This window comes from Arachis hypogaea, chromosome 3 (assembly GCF_003086295.3).
Source record: "Arachis hypogaea cultivar Tifrunner chromosome 3, arahy.Tifrunner.gnm2.J5K5, whole genome shotgun sequence".
Classification (NCBI taxonomy): Eukaryota; Viridiplantae; Streptophyta; class Magnoliopsida; order Fabales; family Fabaceae; genus Arachis; species Arachis hypogaea.
In genome coordinates, this window is record NC_092038.1 from 31,458,318 (window position 1) to 31,479,037 (window position 20,720).

The following is a 20,720-nucleotide window of genomic DNA, read 5'->3' on the forward strand; positions in this document are numbered from 1 at the left end:
TCTCTTTATATATATATTTAAAATATATTAATTATTAGACACATCTACGAATACATTTCCATAAAACACAAATATAAATAAGAGTTGACAGAAGTTGGCAGATAACATGTTGGTACCCTATACTTTTCCTTTTAATATATATCATAGAAATTGATAAGATCTTGAAATAGAAATTAGAAAATAATTAGTCTTCAAATATCTCATCTAATTCTGTAGTAATTAGTTTATAATTGACTTTTAAGGAATAATTTCAAAGAGTAAGAAAAAAATATTTTTAGACAGACATTTTAATATTTAAAATTTATCTTAAACGGAATATTTTAATCTTCTAAAATTTATTACAAGAATATTTTAATATTAAAATCAAATTTAAAATTTGACTTTTTTTTATTCTTTTAAATACTAGTATTAAAAAAAGTGTATTTTAATATTTTAAAAAGAATTTTAAGAAGAGTATTTTAGTTTTTTTAACATTAATTAAACTTGTAAAATCGTTATTTTAAAATGAATTCTAAATTTTTATATTGTCAACAAAAATTCAATAAAAAAATTCTAGTAGAAAAAGAGTACATATTCTATACTTAGGAAAAATAAGAAAAGAAGAGAGTGAGAGGATGTTCAAAATCGATTCAAACCGAACTAAATCGACTAATTGAACTGAACAAATAAAAAACCGAACATATCAAAAACCAAAAAAACAAAAAAATATTTTGCTGTTTTTATTGTGGTTTAGTTTTATTTTTGGTTCTGACAATAAAAACTTTAACTGAATTAGACCAAACTGATATTATATAAAATTCTAAAATATTATATCAAATTTTGTAATTAAATTTCTATTATAACAAAAATATTAGAATAATTAACAGAATATTATGTAAAACAAAACGAATATACTTAATATATTGAATATTTTGTATAATTTAATAGAATATTTCATTAATTTCAATATTTTTATCACAATAGAGATTTAATTATAAAATATGAATGATATAAGGATCTAATTAAAAAAAATATAAAAACTTAATTAAAAATTCAGTAAAATTATAGAGATGTACAAAATAATTAAATCTTATTTTATTTTTGACAATTTTATTGTGGAAATGAAAGTATCCCTTGGTGCATTAGACAAACTTGATAGAGATAACAACAAAACAAGAATTAAATGAATAAGTAAAAAAAAATTATATTACCACTTTGACAGATCAAAGCTTAACACAATAAAACTCAAAAAATACGTGTACAAATACGGAACACATATTTATTATGACCAATAAACAATACCCAGCCATTTCGGAGAAATTAAGGTAGAAACAAAATACATTGAAAGGGAAAAATAATAAACATGATGTTCCCTTATCATTGTCATCTAATAATCAATCCGGAATTCGAATGAAACATATTTTTGTATGATGGAAGCATTAAATGCATCTTCAGGAAGTGGAAGATTTGATCACCATGAAGAAAAAGGGATATTTGAATACTTTGGTTGGGTTTACCATCTGGGTGTTCATTCTATGGGCTCTGATTATCACCATCTCCGATTTTTATTTGTTAAGGGAAAATGTGTTGCCATGTACAAGCGTGATCCCCATGAAAATCCAGGCATTGTATGTTTTTTAAATTCTTTCTCTATTTTTTTATTAGCTTCTATGATCTTGTTCAAGATCATTCTACTTTCATTTTTTCTCTATTAAAATTTTGCATTAAATTTTCCATCAAATTCAATTATACAAAGACTCAACTATATAGAAAGAAATTTCAAGCCCTTTCATATTTGAAATGCTTATAATGTAACTTAAAATAAGGAGCCCTAACGTTTAAGATTGAAAAAAGAATACAATCTAACTTCACTTGAGCATGCAATTAATTTGGTCATTTGTAAAAAAAAAAAGTTTTAACAGATCTTTTACAAATATGTTCAATGTTTTGTTTATTTATTTGGATGCATATAAAAGAAATCGTTTTTAACTAGATACTTCATAAATAAGCATTCAATTGAATGTGAAACTTTATTTCCCATCTCTTCCCCCAACTTTAAGTAATCATGGAACTTCTTACTTATTATTCAAACATTGAACATTATAAAATGGCATATAGTTTAGTTTCGTTTTAGTCCTTAAATGGTTTTATTTTCAGAAATCATCATCACATTTCAAAGTGTAAATCTTAAAATATACTTTTATACAATTACAAATCACATTATGATCTTTAATGATTATTATTATTCCATATACAATGCTCAATAATACGATGATCATCATGTTATGTTTTCTGTTTATCTATATCTTTATATAAAGCAAATATATTGAAATTATCCAATCCCATTTTATTATAACTCCCTTTGTCAATCCCATAAAGTTAAAAGTCTTACATTAGCTTTTTTGACAACCACCCACTCTTTTCTCTATCTCATAATTAGGAAAAAGAAATTAAAGTTGAAAAAAAAAAATTCGCTTTACACTATCTTTAGAGAATTGACACTAGTTTTTATTGTAAAACATAAAAACATTTTAGATAAAAAACTATCCGTAGTATATATTTTTTTTCTAACAAAAATAATTTTAAAATTTTGAGAAAACAAATATAATAAAGAAAATATAAAGTTTTAGTATAAAATTATTTGAAAATGAAAATATATTAAAAATATAAAAATATTAAAGTGTGTATTGTCACACACTATAACTCTGGTATTTTTTATGAAAAAATTTGAAAATCAGTAATTTTTTCTTATATTGGTCAACACTTTTAATTATTAGTCTAATATTTTTAGTTTAGCAACTCAATAATATAATTTTAGGCAATATTTTTAAATATTATTGACTAATTGCTAAATAAAAAAAATAAATTGTGCTAGTATTATCCTTTTAATGTGATGTCCGAAACTTTCTGTTGTAACTATATTTCTATTCATGTCTTTTTCTTTCTCTTTGTTTTTGTGGTTGTGGTGCAGAAACCTATAAGACTAGGGGTTGTAGGTCCCACACTAATGGTGGAGAATCTAGGGCAACGAAGGATTGCTAATATGGTGATCCACTAGCTAGTAAAATTTATGTTTTTCTTTTTTTTTTTTAATGTGCTCAATTGAATTGATCATACAATGGATGTGATTATAGATTATATATTTCAATTTTAAGCTAAATATTTCTATTCCTTTGTGTTCAGGATCTTTACGTAATAAGGATTTCCAATCGCTTAGACGATTCCAAAAAAGGAGATGTAAGTTATAGTTTGAAGTTTTTTTTTTTTTTCTATTATTGTTGTTGATTTTGCTATTAGGGTTCATGAAGGTAGGAGAAGGGAATTTGGCACATTTTAGCTTTTGATCTTAAATATCTCAAAAAGAATATACGAAAACCTATTATAAATTTATTATAGCACGAACGAATCTAGAAGGCTAAATTAGATGTATAAGAAAACGAAGTCCAATATGATAAAACATTCACAAAACATCCAACATACCAAAGTGCGAAAACATTCCAACGAAGTTGCAGAAAGAGAACATAGCATATGAAAATAAATTTACATCAAACAACACATGTCTTGTAATGACTATCATGCCCTTAGAATAAGGAAAATACTAAGCCTATCTTGTATATATATGCATCAATAAACGAGACAAAATAAGAGAATCCTTGATGAGATAAATATCATTTCTAGGCGTACCTTAAACTGAAATAATCTTCCAATTAAAAGGAGAGATTGTACATATAGCCATGCAGCAATATTTACATAAAATAAAGTCACTGTTGATTTTAGTAGATATAATGTTATATGCAGTTATGACAGAAAAAACTATGCTAGAAGCACTATGCATGACCTAATTTCTTGTATCACAGGTGAAAGCTAACTAAAAGCAAAAACCATAATAGAAACAATAACAGAATAACTACCTGAATTAAATAGCAACAAATCAAAATAAAATTGCTTGCTTAGTCTCTCTCTCAATCTTTTTTTTTTGGTCACAGTCTCTCTCTCGATCTCTATCTCTCAATTTTTATCTTTTAGTTTCATTTTCTCTTCTAAATATTACCTAAATGATCATTCTTAATAATATAGTCCTATTTTTAATATCATGCATGACAAAGTATTTACTCTACATTAAAGAGCTTATTAGTTTAAAATGTTACATTTTCATGGATAAATTTTACATTTTTTATTGAACATAAATGAATTTTTATTTATTTATTAACATATATATTTCATTGAAGATCGCTTGTGCTACAGCGACAGAAGCTCAGAGATGGATGGAAGCATTTAATCATGCCAAGCAACAGGTATAATATATAATAGTTGGATAATGCTAGGTGTATAAAAAAAACTAGTCACAAAATTTATTATTTGTATCAAATTTATGTTAAAATATATTCGATATCTTATTTTTAATGTGTACATAATATTTTTTATAATAGTTATAAAGTTACAATAATATAATTTGTAAGATTAATTGATAATTATTTAAAAAAAGTTAATAATTACAAAATCTTTGGTTTTTAAATACTGATTGTATGGAAGTTTATAATATTTAGCTTTACGTTATATTGATTGTCATCATCATAAGTGAACAATATGGACTAGTTCTTTGAATTAATTTGAGTGTCATGGATACGTGGTTGTGAAAATCACTTAGTACGTATTTGTTCTTTTTCAGGCTGAAAATGACTTGTCAAGCGGAGGCGATCCTAGAGAGAAACTAAATCAAGAGGAGTATGCATTTTATTTTTCCAATTATATACACACTTTGTTAAATTTTTAACCTAGCTTTTAGAATATTAGATAAGAAAAAAATAAATTAGTTTTTAACATTTGACAAATTAGTCTTTTTTTTATTTTTTAGAAAGTAATATAGTTAAAGTATTCAAATACAACTATATTAGGTGTATAATAAAATGTATAATAAAATCAGTTATTATAATCAGTTATTAGTATAAAATATATATTAGTATAAAATATATATTAGATTATAAAATATATATTAAAAATAAATTAAAAAATATATATTTATACATAAATATATGATAACTGATTTTAATAGTTAAATTTAGTGTATAAATACTATTTTTTTATTAACATATATATCTAAAATTTTAAAAAGTAAGAAGCCCATTTGTTTATTTATTTTAACAATAAGTGAATAACTGGATATGTTGTCTTTCCTTGTTAGTACGCTTTTGATGATTTAATCCCAATCAGTTATTAGATAATAGATATGTTACTTTTGAATTCATCCTATTTTCAGAAGAGTTATCATAAGTTGACATTATGACATATCATTTTGTCTTTATATTTGTATAAGGCTCGATCTCGATCATCGCAATCGACATAGTGTGAAGCGATTTGGCTCTGGATTAAGAAAGCTTATAAGAATTGGACAAGGTAAAAAGAAAAAGAAAAGGCATTCCTTGATTTAATATATATAAAATATATAAAAAAATATTTTTTCCTATTTCTAACACTTCAACGTTCAACCCAACAACTCTCCTTTAAAGTGAAAAGTAATAACTATTTTGATTAATCTTACAGTTATTATCATCTATATATTTAAACTTTAGAATTTGAGATTAACTGATAGAATAATATTAGAGAATTAATTCTTTTATAAAACATTTGCTATTTTTTTAAAAAAATATTTTATTTATTTTAAATTTTAAATCCTAAATCATAAATTTTTAATCTTTTGCACCCTAAATTATAAACTCTAGATGCTAAAATTGACTAATCTATACTTTCTCTAATTGATATTAAATACACTAATAAAAGTAATGCTAAAAGAAATTAATTAATGTTCAAATATACACTTGTAAATGAGAATTTTCGGGCAATCTTTTTCTTTTTCTTTCTAAAAGCGATAGTATGCAAATCAAAATTTGTTTTTTTATACGGGGTGCGAAGAAAAGAATAAATTGGAATAATGGGTTTGAGAGACATGATGGATTAGTGTTATTAATTACATTTGCTTTTGTAAACAAGTAGGTTAAAAATTTGATTCAGGTGTATGATTACGTTATGTTTTCGTTATATATTAGAATTTGCGTAGTACTCAACCTGTTATCCCCGTCAAATTGTGAAAGTGAGTTTCTAAATAAATATCTATATATTACATTTTTACAAAGAATCATAAACGTAAGTTCTACTTTTCTATATTGCTATTTGCTAATATTGTTATACTATCTTTTTTAATTTATTTTATATGTCTTTGTTAATACTATAGTTGACTTAATTTTTCCCTTTTTGATGCCAAAGGCCCAGAGATACTTTCACGACAATCATCAAGAACAAGAACAAGAAGTTTTAGTTTTGACGGATTTGATAAGGATCAAGATGTATTTGAAGAACATCAATGGAAGTGTGTTCGTACCATGTCCGGTACTATTTGTTTTATTAGGCAAATATATACCTTGCTTGTTTGAATTTCCTTAAGTGAGATAAGCTCCACCTTATTCTATGATATGGGTGAGTTGAAGTGATTTAGTTATTACTTTTCAATTGCAAAAATTTAATTTTTAAAATTTAAAAAAGTGTATTAATATAGTCTTTTATGTATTTTTTATTACTAAAATTCAACGCTGTTAGTAATGTAACTCAAATCTTGCCACACTTAACATATTAAAATGATTTTGGAGGCATTTTGACGCTAAAATAAATATTAAACAACGTCGTTTGAGGGTTATGACAAGGAATTTGGTTATGACAAGATTATTCGAACCCTCAAATGACGTAGTTTAATATTTTCTTTAGCGTCAACGCGTACGACGTCGTTTTAATATGTTCATCATAGCAAGATTTGAGTTACGTCACTAACGACGTTGAGTTTTTGTGACGGAAAATACACGAGAGACTATATACTTTTTTTAAATTTAAAAGACTAAATTGTAGCAATTAAAAAATTAAGGACTAAATCAATGCAACTCGTCAATCACATGAATCAAAGTGGGATTTAATTCTCATTAAATTGATAAAAAAAATCTTTTTGCTCTTCTATTTTTTGGGTTACACTTCTTTCTTTTTGTTGGCCAGGACTGAACTTTCATTTATTTATTAATTAATTTTATTTCAGGCGTTAGAATTTTTGAGGACCTCACGAATTACAAGGTATGCATGTTTCTAAATTTTTGTGGTAAAAGACGGTATTGAAGCTATATATATATATCTTAAAAATCCACTTGCTTTGAATTTAATTGTCCTAGCTATTCTGAAAAGATTTGTAAAAGGAATGATTCCAGGTTGTTTTAGAATTTTATCTCTTTTCTTAGAAATACAATGAAATTAATTATGCAAAAAATTATTTCATTTTAATTTTATCTCATTTTATGTTGAACATATCAATAAAGAGAATAGAGATTAACACAGTTATATATTTTTGATCAGTTTTTAAGTGTATTGAGATTTATATTTGGTCTTCACCATAAATTATAATAAAATTTTCACTATAATTAAATTAGTTGCAGTCTCTAATTCAACAAATTAAATAATTAATTCTAATATAATTCATCAAGAACTTCAGAGTTCAAACCATGCTCACAAACGTCTAAATTTCTAATACAACTTAAAAAACAGAGAATTGAAGTTTAGCAATTTTTTAAGTACTAAACTAACTTAAAAAAGGAGAACTACATGAATTAATCCAAAATTCACGCCTTTGAATGACACCTTTACAAAGAAATAGAATTAGGGAAAGTATAGAGAGCCAATGGTTTAAGCGTACAATGCGTGCAATGAAGGTTTATGAAGTATTAGAGATATAATCATTAGTGTTATATTGTTCTATCAAGTTACGCTTTTGGGATGAGTGGTTTCATGATATGATATTAGAGTTTGAGATCCGAAAGATCAGTGTTCGTGATTTTATGACATGAGATATTTATTTATCCTGGTATCCAGATGGTTATTCTGGATAGTATGAGTGATGTTCATTCTATTCATGGATCAAAGATTTAGCCTATTGTACATATTGTACACTTAGGCCATTGACTCCCTAACACTATTCATAGAATTATGATTTTTCTCAACTTATCTCGCTTTTTTTCACACTGTTTTTTCTATAATTCCTCACATAAATATTAAAGCAGTCTTTTGCTTTATAGAAAAAATATATATATGTTATATTTATTCTCTTTTTCTTGTTCAAATATTTGAATGATAATACGAAAATATTTGAAAAATAATAAAAATTAATTTAAATTAGTTCAAAGTTAACTTATTTACATTTATTAATTATTTTTTAAATAAATACATAATATTCATAACTCAATCAATTAGTTTATGATTGTCAATTATTATTAATTTTAGTTCTAAACTCAAAATATTGAACTCAATTTTGCTTGATTTATTATTTTTACCTTTGTGATTAGATAGTTCTTTCTCGTTATTTATTTTGTAGATTCATGACAATGTTAGTTTAATTATTTTGAACTTCTTTTATTTGCTATACATTATTGAAAAACAATTATAGGTAAATTTGTTTTCCTCGTCGGTTAAATTAATTGTCAACATATTAAGGTTGTTTTTTTTTTCTTTTTAAAATATTACATTTTCTCATAGACATTGACATTACTAGTTTCCACAAATAGATATGATGTTATAATTTCGTATTATTAGTAAAAGACACTTCGAATGTATTATAATCATCTATTTGTAACACTGAGTGTATTAATTTATTATGATATTATAGGTAATTATATTCTTCTTTGGCATTCTTTTTATATTTTGTAGATTAATAAAAGTGTCTTAGCAAAATCGGTTGCTGTCATTGATACAAGTGCAGAAAATGTGTTAGAAGTGTTTCTAAGCATTGAACGAGAGAAAAGATATGAGTAAGTTAGTTACACGTAACATAACATACGGTACTTGAAGAATAATATTCTATGAGATCTAATCAATATAACTTTTTTTTTTTTTGAAGGTGGGATATGTTGATGTGTGACATAGAGTTGGTTGAATCTTTTGATGGACATTATGATGTTCTTTACGGAACATATGATCCTAAGTATCTTACTCGGTAATTTATGCATGATGACAAACTATTTCATTTGAATTTCCAAATGCTTTATTTGAAACTTATAATTTTAATAATATGAATTAGTTAGTAAATTTTTATTGAATATATACTAATATTTGTAATTTATAGAGCTGATTTTATTTGATGGGATAAAATTTTGTTATTTTTTTAATAATATATATATATATATATATTTTTTACAAAAGTTCTCAATCAAAGAAAATTAAACTAAGAGTTTGCACGATAATACATGTAATAATTACTAGAGAACATGAGAATCATCATATTATAGACCAAGATAATGTAAAAATTACAAATTCTAATAGAGCTATACATTTTCCATTTTAATTTTACCCAAACTTAATTTGGTGTTTTAAATTGTCTCCTTTCCCATTCAAAGTCTTATTAACCATCGAAAAAATAACTTATATGAGACTTTAGGTGGAATTCAAAGAGAGATTTTATCTTCTCTAGGCAATGGTTTCGTGGACAAGATGGCAATTACAGTAAGTATATTTATGAAAGTGAAAGTTGGTTGTGTAATTTTACATAGTATTGATATATAAAAATTTTTCACGTTTGATTATTTCAGCAATCTTGCAGTTGCCAGCTACTCATAAGAAAAAGCCTCCAAGATCAGGGTATCGGCGTACAAAAATTAATCGTAAGAGGATATCTTATTTCAATTAGTTTTTCTTTCTAAAAATTGTTTGTGTTCACTTGCTTTACATTTTTAACATCCTAAAATTTAAGTGATTTGAAAATAACCTATATCATCTTTATTAATCATCATCATTTTCTTCTGGGATCCAATTCTCCCACTCTCCTTTCCCCATGTTTTGAATGATTTCAGGCCCAATCAACTACTTTTGTTTCAACAACCATCAGACAACGATCGGATAAGGCTTTCAACTACCCTCTCATCGTACATCTTACCATTCATTCTCCATAAATACTCTATCTAATAATTCGTGCTCACTCCCTCTTGGTTCTCTCTTTGAGACTCGTAGGTGTCTCTTACCACCTCCCTTGATTCTAAGTAGGGGTGGAAAAAGGTCAGGCGGCCTGTCAGGGGCTGTAGTCTGACCTGTGTTTGGCCTAATCAGGCTTGACCTGTTATAAAATAGGTACAGGTCTAGATTTTTTTAAAAATCTTAATACATTAATAGACCAGGTCTAGACTCACTAGTTAGCTTTATAGGTTTGTCAGACTTGTCTGGACCTGTTAAAATATAATTAAATATATAAATAATTATTTATTATTAATAAAATTATGAGATATTTTAAATTTATTATATTTTATTATAAATATTTTTGTATATTTTAAATATGTTAAAAGTTTAAATTTTTTTATAAATATTAAATATATGACATATTACATATAACTATTTTTATTAAAAAATAATTTTTTAAATAATATTTTTGTTTTTGTAAAAAAAAATTATTAGGCCTTTTAATAGGTTTCAGGCCAGGCCAAGTTGAATAACAGGGCAGGCTTAATACTTTATAAAAAGCCTATAACAAGCTGCAGACCAGGCTCAGGCCAATCAACCGTATAACAAGTCAGACCTGTTAAGAGCAAAGTCTGATCTGGCCTGACCTATTTCCACCTCTAATTCTAAGTCACGCAATGCACATGACAACTCCCACTATTCTCCTCACCATTCCCTTTCTTATTCACGTCTTTTTTTTTGGGATCCAATTCTCTCTCTTGCACCCACCCTTCTCTCATTAATGTTGCAACTCACATTCCTTCCTATACCATGCACATGCAGTATATATTTTTGCATTATACTATGTTTGTTAGAGAGGAAAATAGAAGGAAAGAAAATGGGAAGGAAAATAATTATTTTTCTTTGTTTGGTTGAGAAGGAAAATTAGAGAGGAAAAAAAATAGATGAAAAAATCACCAGTTTTTTTCCTCTCCAATATTGGAAAGAAAATGGAGAGAAAACTAATGTTTTTCTCTCTACTTCCAATACTACTCCTTTACTTTTTTAATATATTTTATAATATAGGGGTAAAATTATCTTTTTATAATATTTTTTCATTCTTATTTTCCTTCCATCTAAACACATCTAAAGAAAATAAAAATCCACTCAATTTCTTTCTTTTTCTTTCTTTTTTTTCTTTCCTTTTTATTTTCTTTCTCTCTATTTTTTTCTTTCCAACCAAATATAGCTTGTGTTTTGGTAGTGAACATGAACCTATGGAGCTTTTTATTTTAGGTTTTTGAATGTGTTTCAAGTTTTCATGTACATTATATAGGTTTCTGAATCCTGCGCTTACCAATGAGAAAAAATAGAATTAAAGTTTTAAAATTTGAATAAAGGTAGATTTAAAAAAAAATTATTAAAATTTTAATTTTTATTTTAAAAAATTTAAATATCATATGTTTTCACCTTCTAAAAATATCAAAGAAATTGAAACTTTAAATCTCAAAAATATGATATTAAATCTTAATTTTTTAATCTCAATTCTAGTATTTACAAACAAACGTAGTTTTAATGTATAAAAAATTTAAAAAGGACAATTGATTTTTTTATTTGACTAATTTTCTTTCTTATTATTATTATTATTATTATTATTATTATTATTATTTTCTTTTTGTAGCATCTACATGGGAGATTAGAAATTTGAACACTCCTATGGGAGTAGATAGACAAAAATGTTTAGTCACCCATACATTAGAAATACACTCTGTATCTTGGTTTCATTGGAAGAACAACAACCAAAACTCCAAATTCGAGAGAAGTATTCCTTATGCTTTATTGTGCCAAGTAGCAGGTAAAGTAATTCAACTTATATTTATTTTTTATTTCTTAATTAAAAAAAAACTAAACTAAATACAGCTTAATATTTATATTTTTTTAAAATGGTAGGTCTGAAGGAATATATTGGAGCGAATCCATCAATCCAACAAAAAAATGCGACGAGTGCTCGTCATGCCAATATCGCAAAATCTCCTGTTTCTAGTGCTAAGTATGAAGATGATGAGGTGCAGGATGAGTTCTACGATGCAATTACTGCATATTCATCAGATGAAGAAACTTATGATCACCAGGTTTCTTTAAATTTCAATTTATTATGCCTGCTTAGTTTAAATATTTGCATTTTAGAGTTTGATACCTTGCTTATTATGTTAGGAGCGCAAAGCCAAACCAAACAATGCTTCACCACACACAGCTTCAAATAAAATTTCAGGTAATTTTTTCATCGCCCTTTATTTATTGTGTTTTCTAATGGTAATCAATAAAGGCCATAAGGCTTATAGTTTTTTTTTTTCTTACACATTTCTATTTTTTTGATGTTTCAATCTTCCAGTCCATCAACTACTTTAAGCAAATGAAAAAGATGTCAAATTTGATGTGCAATTTCCACATAAATGAGACTTATATATGTTTATTCCATACAAATTTAGATTCTAAAATACTTGTTTATGTATTGTACTAGTTCCAGCTGCAGAGATAATGAGAGAATTGGATACTAGTTTAGATCCTATCCCACTTGATGTGAGTGGTGTTCATGGTTCTTTACGAAAAGGGAATGATGACAAGGACACTGACTGTTGGACTTGTCCCAGTTGTGAAGGATTTAAGATTAGAGGAAAGAATTATTTAAAAGATAATACAAAGGTTAGTTCACTACATAACTACATAATTATGTGAAACTCGCCTTTATCTTAAGGCGTATTCCATGTTCAAGTTGCTGAAATTTTGAAGCATAAAGTGTCATTTTCGTTTTAAATATTTTGGATAAGAACTAATCTTGTTTTAAGTTTTTTTATTTTTTATTTAACTTGCGACTATAACATTTTAAAAATAATTTAATATATTCCAATGTTAATCTATCAAAAAATATAGCTGATGAAAAGTGATGATATATATTGAGTTACTTTTGAAATATTTGGAATACGAATATATATGACAAAATAAAATAACATTAGAGACACTATTAGTATTTACCTATTAATATTTGGAATAAAAATCATATGTTTTTTTAATTATTTAGAGATAGAAACGTGGATTTGTAATCTAGCTGTAAATGAGAAGAAATAAAAGTATTTATATATCTCTTTTTATATATACTGAATTTATTAACTATCTAATCAGAATTAATGGTGTGGTGCTTCTATCTTCTTTAGTTTAGCCATTATTTTTGTTTCTCCAATAAAGAAACAATAGGGGATACATTTCTCAATTCAGCACAAGTGGCACTTAAAATGACCATCCTACATCCTATATTATTATAATATAAGAAGAGTTTTAAGTGTACTAAAAATATCAATATTCTAATTGTTTTAACTGTTGATCTGAATTATAAAAAATATATATAATATATATTAATTGAAATCAACATTAAAATAATTAAAATACCAATGTTTTCGGTAGGCTTGGAATTTTTTCTATAATATATATAATTTATATGAAATTTGTCATGCAGATAGTTGGTGGGGATCCGCTTCTCAAGCTCATAGCTGTTGATTGGTTAAAAGTTGACAAAGCTATGGATAGAGTTGCATTGCACCCTAAATGCTTAGTTCAGGTTTTCTTCCCTTTTAAATCTCATGTATTTAATATCATACATCATACATATTATTCTAAAATAGAGGTGAAAGAACATTTCTTAATTTTGCTTGAGTATTTTGATTAGAGATTTAAAAAAAAAACTTTAATTATCTCAAGCTTGTGATTTATATATATCTTAGGAAATTTATTAAATTTGTCTCTCTTTGATATGTACTTTCATTCAATCCTTAATATGGAAGCTTTTAGAACTCGTCATTGCATTTATTACTGGCTTCCATGTTTAGGAGATTGAATAAAAATATATATATAGAGAGAGTAATTTAATAAATTTTTAATAAATTGTAGTTTGTATAAAAGTACGATTTAAAGGCATAGAATTTATATAAGATGATTTATTGAATCTAAATTTCGTTTAAAAATTAAATTCACAGTGAATTAATTTTTTAGTTTGTCGAATTAAAAAATATTGTAAACAACAAAAAAATTTATATAAATTATCTGATATGGATTCTGTACTCTTAAATCTTATTTCATACAAGCTATAATTTAATAAAAATTTATTAAATCACTCTCTCTCTCTCTCTCTATATATATATATATATATATTTTCTTTAGTAACTAGCTGATTGATAACTGTTTTTAGTTTCAATAATATAGCATGGTTAGTTTTTCTTACCAGGTTATTATCGAAACCTTTTATTTGAATATGTGAGGTTGTTGATTCTTTTCACTATAAACTATCATATTTTAATCCTTTTTTCTTGAATTGCAGTTAGAAGAAGGAAAAAAGCTTCCTTTTATTCTTGTATTCAATCTACAGGTATGGGTATAATATGACTGTTCTTTGCGAGAAATATTACATGAATAAGTATTTGACTAATGAAGTGAATTGTTATGAAGAAGAGTTTTTATTTTGTGATGATCTCATGTCAGGTTCCAGCAAAACCAAACTATAGTTTGGTTCTATATTACGCATCTGATAGGCCAATAAAAGAAGATTCTCTATTGGCTAAGTTTGTGGATGGAAGTGATGCATTTCGTGATTCAAGATTCAAACTAATTCCAAGTATAGTTGAGGTATGTAATTTTTAATGAATGAATTAAAGCATTTATTTGATAAATAATGGTTTTCTTTTTATACAGGGATACTGGATGGTAAAGCGAGCTGTAGGAACAAAAGCTTGCTTGTTGGGCAAAGCTGTCACATGTAAATACCATCGACAAGATAATTTTTTAGAGGTAATTATTCAAACTTAAGAAATAGGAAAAACAATCATTTATGTTCCTCCTAAAATATATGGATACCAAGCTAATCATGTGGGGATCTTGTATTATTTTCTAAAAGATGTTTGAAAGAAAATAAAAAATTAACATAAAATATTTTATTTTATATTTTTTAATTATTATTTATTTTTTATATTTTTTAATTATTTTCAAAATAATTAAATCATATTAAATATATATAATTACAAATATTATATTTATAAAATATAAATAAAATAAATTTAAATTATTATTTTTCTAACATTACCGCTATCGTTATTGGAAATATACTACACCAAAAATGTCAATAATTTAGCATTAATTGTGGATTTATATATGTTAACAACAATGCTATATAAGTCAAGAATCAGTCAACTGATAAATCAGAGGCACCGATGATTTTAACCGGATGTTGCTACTGATAGGCACACGGATGTTTTTTTTTCTTGTAAATTGGATGGTTTTGGATATGATTTCTATGTTTCATGTGTTACGTATTATAAAACATAATTAATTATATGGAACCAACTAATGAATGATCAAAACATTTGTTCCGTGATTCTCTCCTAACACTAGCGTATCTTCCCTCATATTTTAAACGTGGTCAACAATAATTTAACAAACAAATTAAATTATAAATTAATAAAATTAATTATAATTAATTATATTATTCCATTCTTGACTAATTATTAGTTGGTTCATATACTTTTCCATATGTTAATAGTAGTATAGTTTCAACTTTCAAGTCCTAATTCATATTAACAACTAGCCATTCATTATGAAGCAATTTTGATAGGAATTTTGTGTTTGCATGCAGATAGATTTGGATATTGGATCCTCTTCGGTAGCTAGGCGTGTGATTGGACTTGTCATGGGATATGTCACAAGCCTAGTGGTTGACCTTGCCATTTTGATAGAGGTTTCTTTCTTTAATACTTCTAATCATATTTAATGATAAATATTTCCATTTTCCCTTCGTTTAAATTAAACTAGCACCTTATTTTAAGTACTAATGGTAAAATTAACTTAAGTAAAAGCGTTATTTTAAAGGCTGTAAATTTCATATTTAGATTAATTATCATAATATATTTTGATTATGATAAAGTTAAATTTTAACATAGATTTTTTTTTCTTTTCTTTCAGACATTTATCATAGTAAAATTTATTTTCTCTTTGTATCCGCAACAGAAAAATTAAAAAATATCCTGTAAAATATACAGAAAAAAATTTATTTTTTATGTATTTTTTTAATCTAATGTGTCTATCAAAAACTAGTATTAACAAATCATTAATAATTATAAATAATTATAATTAAGCCATAATAAAAATTTATATTCCAACACTAATGTGACATTTAGGATGTACAACTTCATACTCATCATTTCCATAATTGTAGGCAAAAGAGGAGGACGAATTACCAGAGTACATTCTTGGAGCTGTTCGATTAAATCGCCTTAGCATTGATTCTGCTGTATCATGGGAATCTTGAGGCCTTTCGCCAAAAGTAATAAACAATTTGATTCTAGCTAGTTAATTTTTTGGCTCAAATGCTTACAATTACATTGAAGAATCAAATTATAATGAAAGTATAGTCTTTTATTTTTTGTTCTCTTAATGCATATATCCTTTTAGTTCCTTTTGCCACTTACTCATTTACCATTTATAGTTTCACTAGCTCTTTCTTTTGATTAAGTTTTCTGTTGTGTTTTTTATTTTTTATTTTTGTTTGTTTCAATGATTGAAATCCAATTAACATTTTTTATACAGAAACTTTATCAAAATATCGCTTGATAAATTGCTGAGACTATAAGAGATTAATAGTTCCATTCTAATTGAACACAAGTTATAATTATAATTGGTTGAATGATTTTTAAGGGCCAAATTTAAAACAAGACTTTAATGTAGAAAAACCAGTTAGTTTATCATATCAATATCTTTGAATGTGTACAACTTCTTGTTGTGAAATGATATTAAGTTGCAATCAATTGGAAATGACAACCTTGCATACCTATTACCTAGTCTATCTAGTTCAAATTTCATATTGGTTTAAGCTTTAAGAAATGAATTATAAAATTAGGAGAAGTTATGTTTATTGATTTCAAAACAGGATTCTACAGGAATAGAACCAACTTTCAAAGTAGAATAGAGTAATTTGTAAATGGAAGCCACTAAGATTAAAATAAGGGTTAAGAGTATACGAAAATCGGATCGAATCGGATCTGATCGAAATTTCAATCCAATCAACACTAAACTCATTTCATAGGATATCCATATTTTTTATGTTCGGATCTGATTCGCATATTTACAAATAAAATCAGATCAATATCAAACATAACTACAAAAAAAATATATATTAAAATATTTATTTTTATAAAAAAAATTCAATAAAACATATTTCGCCTTTTTTTAACCTGTTTAGCAACCATTCATTCCTCAGGGACAGGCAGCAACACCTCAAAACACAACTCAACATGTAAAATTATTGAAATTTACTTTTTTTTTTTAAAGATTTAAACTCCTACAGGCAAGAACTGAAAAACAAATAGCATTTAGAACTAACTTTTTGTATATCAAAGTAAATTGAACTAATAATTAATTTTTTTTGCAGTATAACACTTTTTATATCTAAATTTAAAGGAAAAAAAATGAAGCACTGCAAAAAAAATATAAGACCAAAATTGAGCCACCACGCAATACTAGAGGAGGAGAACGAAAGACACCAAGCAACTTCGGAGATTTGACAGTAGCAGCGGTGGCAATGCGACAATTTTAGATAGGTGATGCGGCTAGATCACAGGCACAATTTGGCAAGGAAAGGCACTGTGATGGAAGAGAGAGGAACCATGGTGAACGATGAACCATGGCGACGGATGAGGCAATGAAGAACAGAGGAAGGGATGAACGGAAAAGTGTTGTCGAAACAGTGGCGGAGCTTAAGTCAGACAAGGAGGGCCATGCCTCCAAACTTTTAATAAAAAAATTAGTAGTAGTTCGTCAAAAAATAAAAAATAGTTCAGTTGGTTTAGATGTTTTATTATAACTTAAAGTATCCAGAATTCCCATCTCAAACTTTTGTTGCATAATAATTTTTTGCGAGTGGGTCTTTGTTGACTTCACAACATATCAAAATTTTAAAATAAAAATAAAAAAATCATTACCCACGTGTGTATAACTTATTACCCCGTGCCTATTTCAATTTTGATTTTGTTACACGCTAGAACACTTCAATTTCGATTTTCCTCTTTTTCTTGTGGATAGTTTGGTTATTTACATTGAGAAAAAAATTGCTGAAAAGTTTAGTTCTGATTCAATTATTGAAGATTTTAAATCATTAAAAATTCGAAGAGTACAATTATAAACTATTTTATATTTTTCATCTGTAGAATTATTTATTTATTATCTTATTAGTAACAAACTTAAAGAATAATTATATTTATAAATTTTATTTTGATATAAATATTATTATTAAATTTTTATGTTAAATTTACGGCCCCCAAAATTTTGTTTCAAGCTCCGCCACTGCGTCGAAGCCAAGAAGGACGTCGACAAAGAGGAACCATGCACAGTGAACTGAGAGCAGGAATGGCGAGCAGTCTTTGGCATGGCTAAGATCAGGTCTGAGAAGAGGGTTGGAGTGAGGTGAAGTTCTGGGTAAGGTTGAGTTTATGAGAGGTGCTTTAAAGCGTGTCGATAGCTAAAAAAGCGTGGCGAAAAGTTATTGTTACGCTTTTTTTTTTTACTTTTCGACACACTTTAAAAACATGGCAAAAGGCTGATTTTGTTGTAGTATTTTTTGTTAGGAGAGGTAGTAGTGAAATTAGGTTTTGTGAGGTTAATATAACATATATTTTAATTTTTTATTTATTAGATATGGATTTGCATATCTTCGAATCGGATCCGCAGATGCAGCTGTGATATCCACGATCCGATCTTACTAGAACGAGGATCTGATCAGATCCAATTCGATCATCTTGTAGATTGGACAATGTCCGCAGATTACGAATTATATATATAAATACTATGAATTTGCAGATATTATCCAATCTATAAACACCTCTAGTCGGGTTAAGTCTTGCTTTTGTAAAAACTTTTAATACCCTACATGCACATGTCTCCCAATATTAATTTGGTTTTAAAATAATTTTTTTGCTTTTGAGTATCCTGATCAAAATTGAAAGTAAGTTAAACTAATTCGTAAGTCAGTTTAAATTTGACTCATTAACAATTATGAGCATGTGTTAAGTAAAATTGATCTGATATACTAAATGAGTATAACCCGTTTATTTTAAATTTGTAGCAGTAGTGACAATTTTAATGCAACTGAGATGGCGGTAGCAGTACCAATTTCGATTATGCTCGCAACAACAATAATTTTGATAGTTCCAACAGAACGCAACAATAAGGATTATGAATGGAGGTTCGGTGTCAAAATGAAGAAGATGGTGCAGTCGCTTTTCTCCCACAGTGAAAAGCTCCAGCAGTAAAGACGGCAGAAACCAAGGTTTCCGGTGACAGCGGCGGCAGAAGAACAGCTCCTCCCCATTTACGTCACTTTCTCTCGCACATTCGTTTCTCCCTTTCTGCGACAGAATCGGTGGCGACCTCCTCTCCCTGTTCGGCTCCTCCTTGGTAGCAGCAACAAACCCTAATGGCATCAAGAATGGGTGCAATAGCGACGGCTTTGAACCTAATCAATGGGAGTGGCAGCGGTTAGTTAGATGGTGCGAGAACAGACCTTGTCCTTCTCATCTGCGTTCATTGACTTCTGCTTCTCCTTCACTCTTTGTCGTTGTTCTCCTTCTACTTTCAAGTTCTCGTTCTCCCTCTCCTCCTTGCAACAGCGATGGCGATGGCGACTCCTAGCCCTGTCGGCGTCGTCTTCTTCCCCATTCCTTATTTTCTTTCTCTGTTCCGTCACTCTCTCCCTTTTCTTTTTCTATGTGCATGTGTGGTGTTTAAATTTTGCAAAGGGAATGGCGGTTGGGATAAAGGAGTTAGGGTTAGGGTTTTCAATTTGGGAATTAGGGTAAAATTAGGATTTTTATATGGAAATAAGAATAGAATATATATTTTGATAAAGTTGAATAGTAGAATAATAATTTTAAAATCAAATTTACTCCATTAAAAATATTTAAGAACACTATTTATTAATATATCACTGAGATCAAATAATTATTTTAAATTTTATTTATAAAAATAAATATATTAATTATTCAAATTAAATGATATAACTTTTTATTATTTTTTCTATTAGTAGAATTTTAATTTTAAATTATATAAAATAATCAATTATAATAAAATTACACAAAAATAAAACTCAAAATATTCATAAAATCAATTTAATTATTCTTAATAAATTTTCTGAAATAAGGAACTCAAATTAATAAAATAAATTATAACTTTTTTAATTAAATTTTCAAAAATACGGGTCGTTATATTCTACCCGCCTTATAAAAATTTTTGTCCTTAAAAATTGTTATACGATGGAAGAAATTTGAACTAACTTTATTTTTGAACATGTTAGGAAAAACGAAAAAAAATAGCATATATAATTTTCAAATACGAAGACCTCGTATGATTTGAATATAAGAGAAAAATGTGATGTGAAGTAGAAGCTACAAGATGATTCGATGACCGTTTTGTTGTGCCAGAATAGGTTCAAGGTCATATCAAAGAGTACAAGATTCATGAAAAAAAGTATAAACAACAACAAAGAGAGATAGTCCAGGAGATTCAAGCAAATATTTACAAACAAGGTCAAGCAAGGATACATTCGAATAAAGGAATATGATTGGAAAAAAAATAAGCAAATCACTTTCCATGAAAGAAATCTGAATAAAAGACTTCAATGTAATTATAAAAGGACAGACGGTATACTAAGTCATAGGATACAAACAGAAATTGTGATTCAAGACTGAGTTAATCATGAAAAG

General features: G+C 26.9%; 1 protein-coding gene across 1 annotated transcript; it reads left to right on the forward strand.

Annotated features, from left to right (window-relative positions):
- Positions 1-1,312: 1,312 nt before the first annotated feature.
- On the forward strand, positions 1,313-16,479 carry LOC112775853 (protein ENHANCED DISEASE RESISTANCE 2-like). The gene is made up of 22 exons (XM_072229700.1): positions 1,313-1,607; positions 2,951-3,025; positions 3,163-3,216; positions 4,209-4,274; positions 4,649-4,704; positions 5,294-5,373; positions 6,241-6,363; positions 7,055-7,089; positions 8,710-8,810; positions 8,900-8,995; positions 9,437-9,501; positions 9,588-9,659; positions 11,609-11,782; positions 11,878-12,059; positions 12,142-12,199; positions 12,449-12,630; positions 13,439-13,540; positions 14,297-14,344; positions 14,458-14,601; positions 14,668-14,763; positions 15,605-15,706; positions 16,184-16,479. Exons 1-22 carry the CDS (start codon positions 1,407-1,409, stop codon positions 16,274-16,276), a joined length of 2,205 nt encoding a protein of 734 aa, XP_072085801.1. The 5' UTR covers positions 1,313-1,406; the 3' UTR covers positions 16,277-16,479.
- The last annotated feature ends 4,241 nt before the right edge of the window (positions 16,480-20,720 follow it).

What these genes read in the sequence shown, in the direction of transcription:
- LOC112775853 (XM_072229700.1), top strand. Translation starts at nt 1,407, where the DNA reads ATGATGGAAGCATTAAATGCATCTTCAGGAAGTGGAAGATTTGATCAC. An exon ending in TTTATTGTGCCAAGTAGCAG is followed by an intron (nt 11,783 to 11,877) that starts GTAAAGTAATTC and finishes TTAAAATGGTAG; the next exon opens with GTCTGAAGGAATATATTGGA. An exon ending in AAGAAACTTATGATCACCAG is followed by an intron (nt 12,060 to 12,141) that starts GTTTCTTTAAAT and finishes TTATTATGTTAG; the next exon opens with GAGCGCAAAGCCAAACCAAA.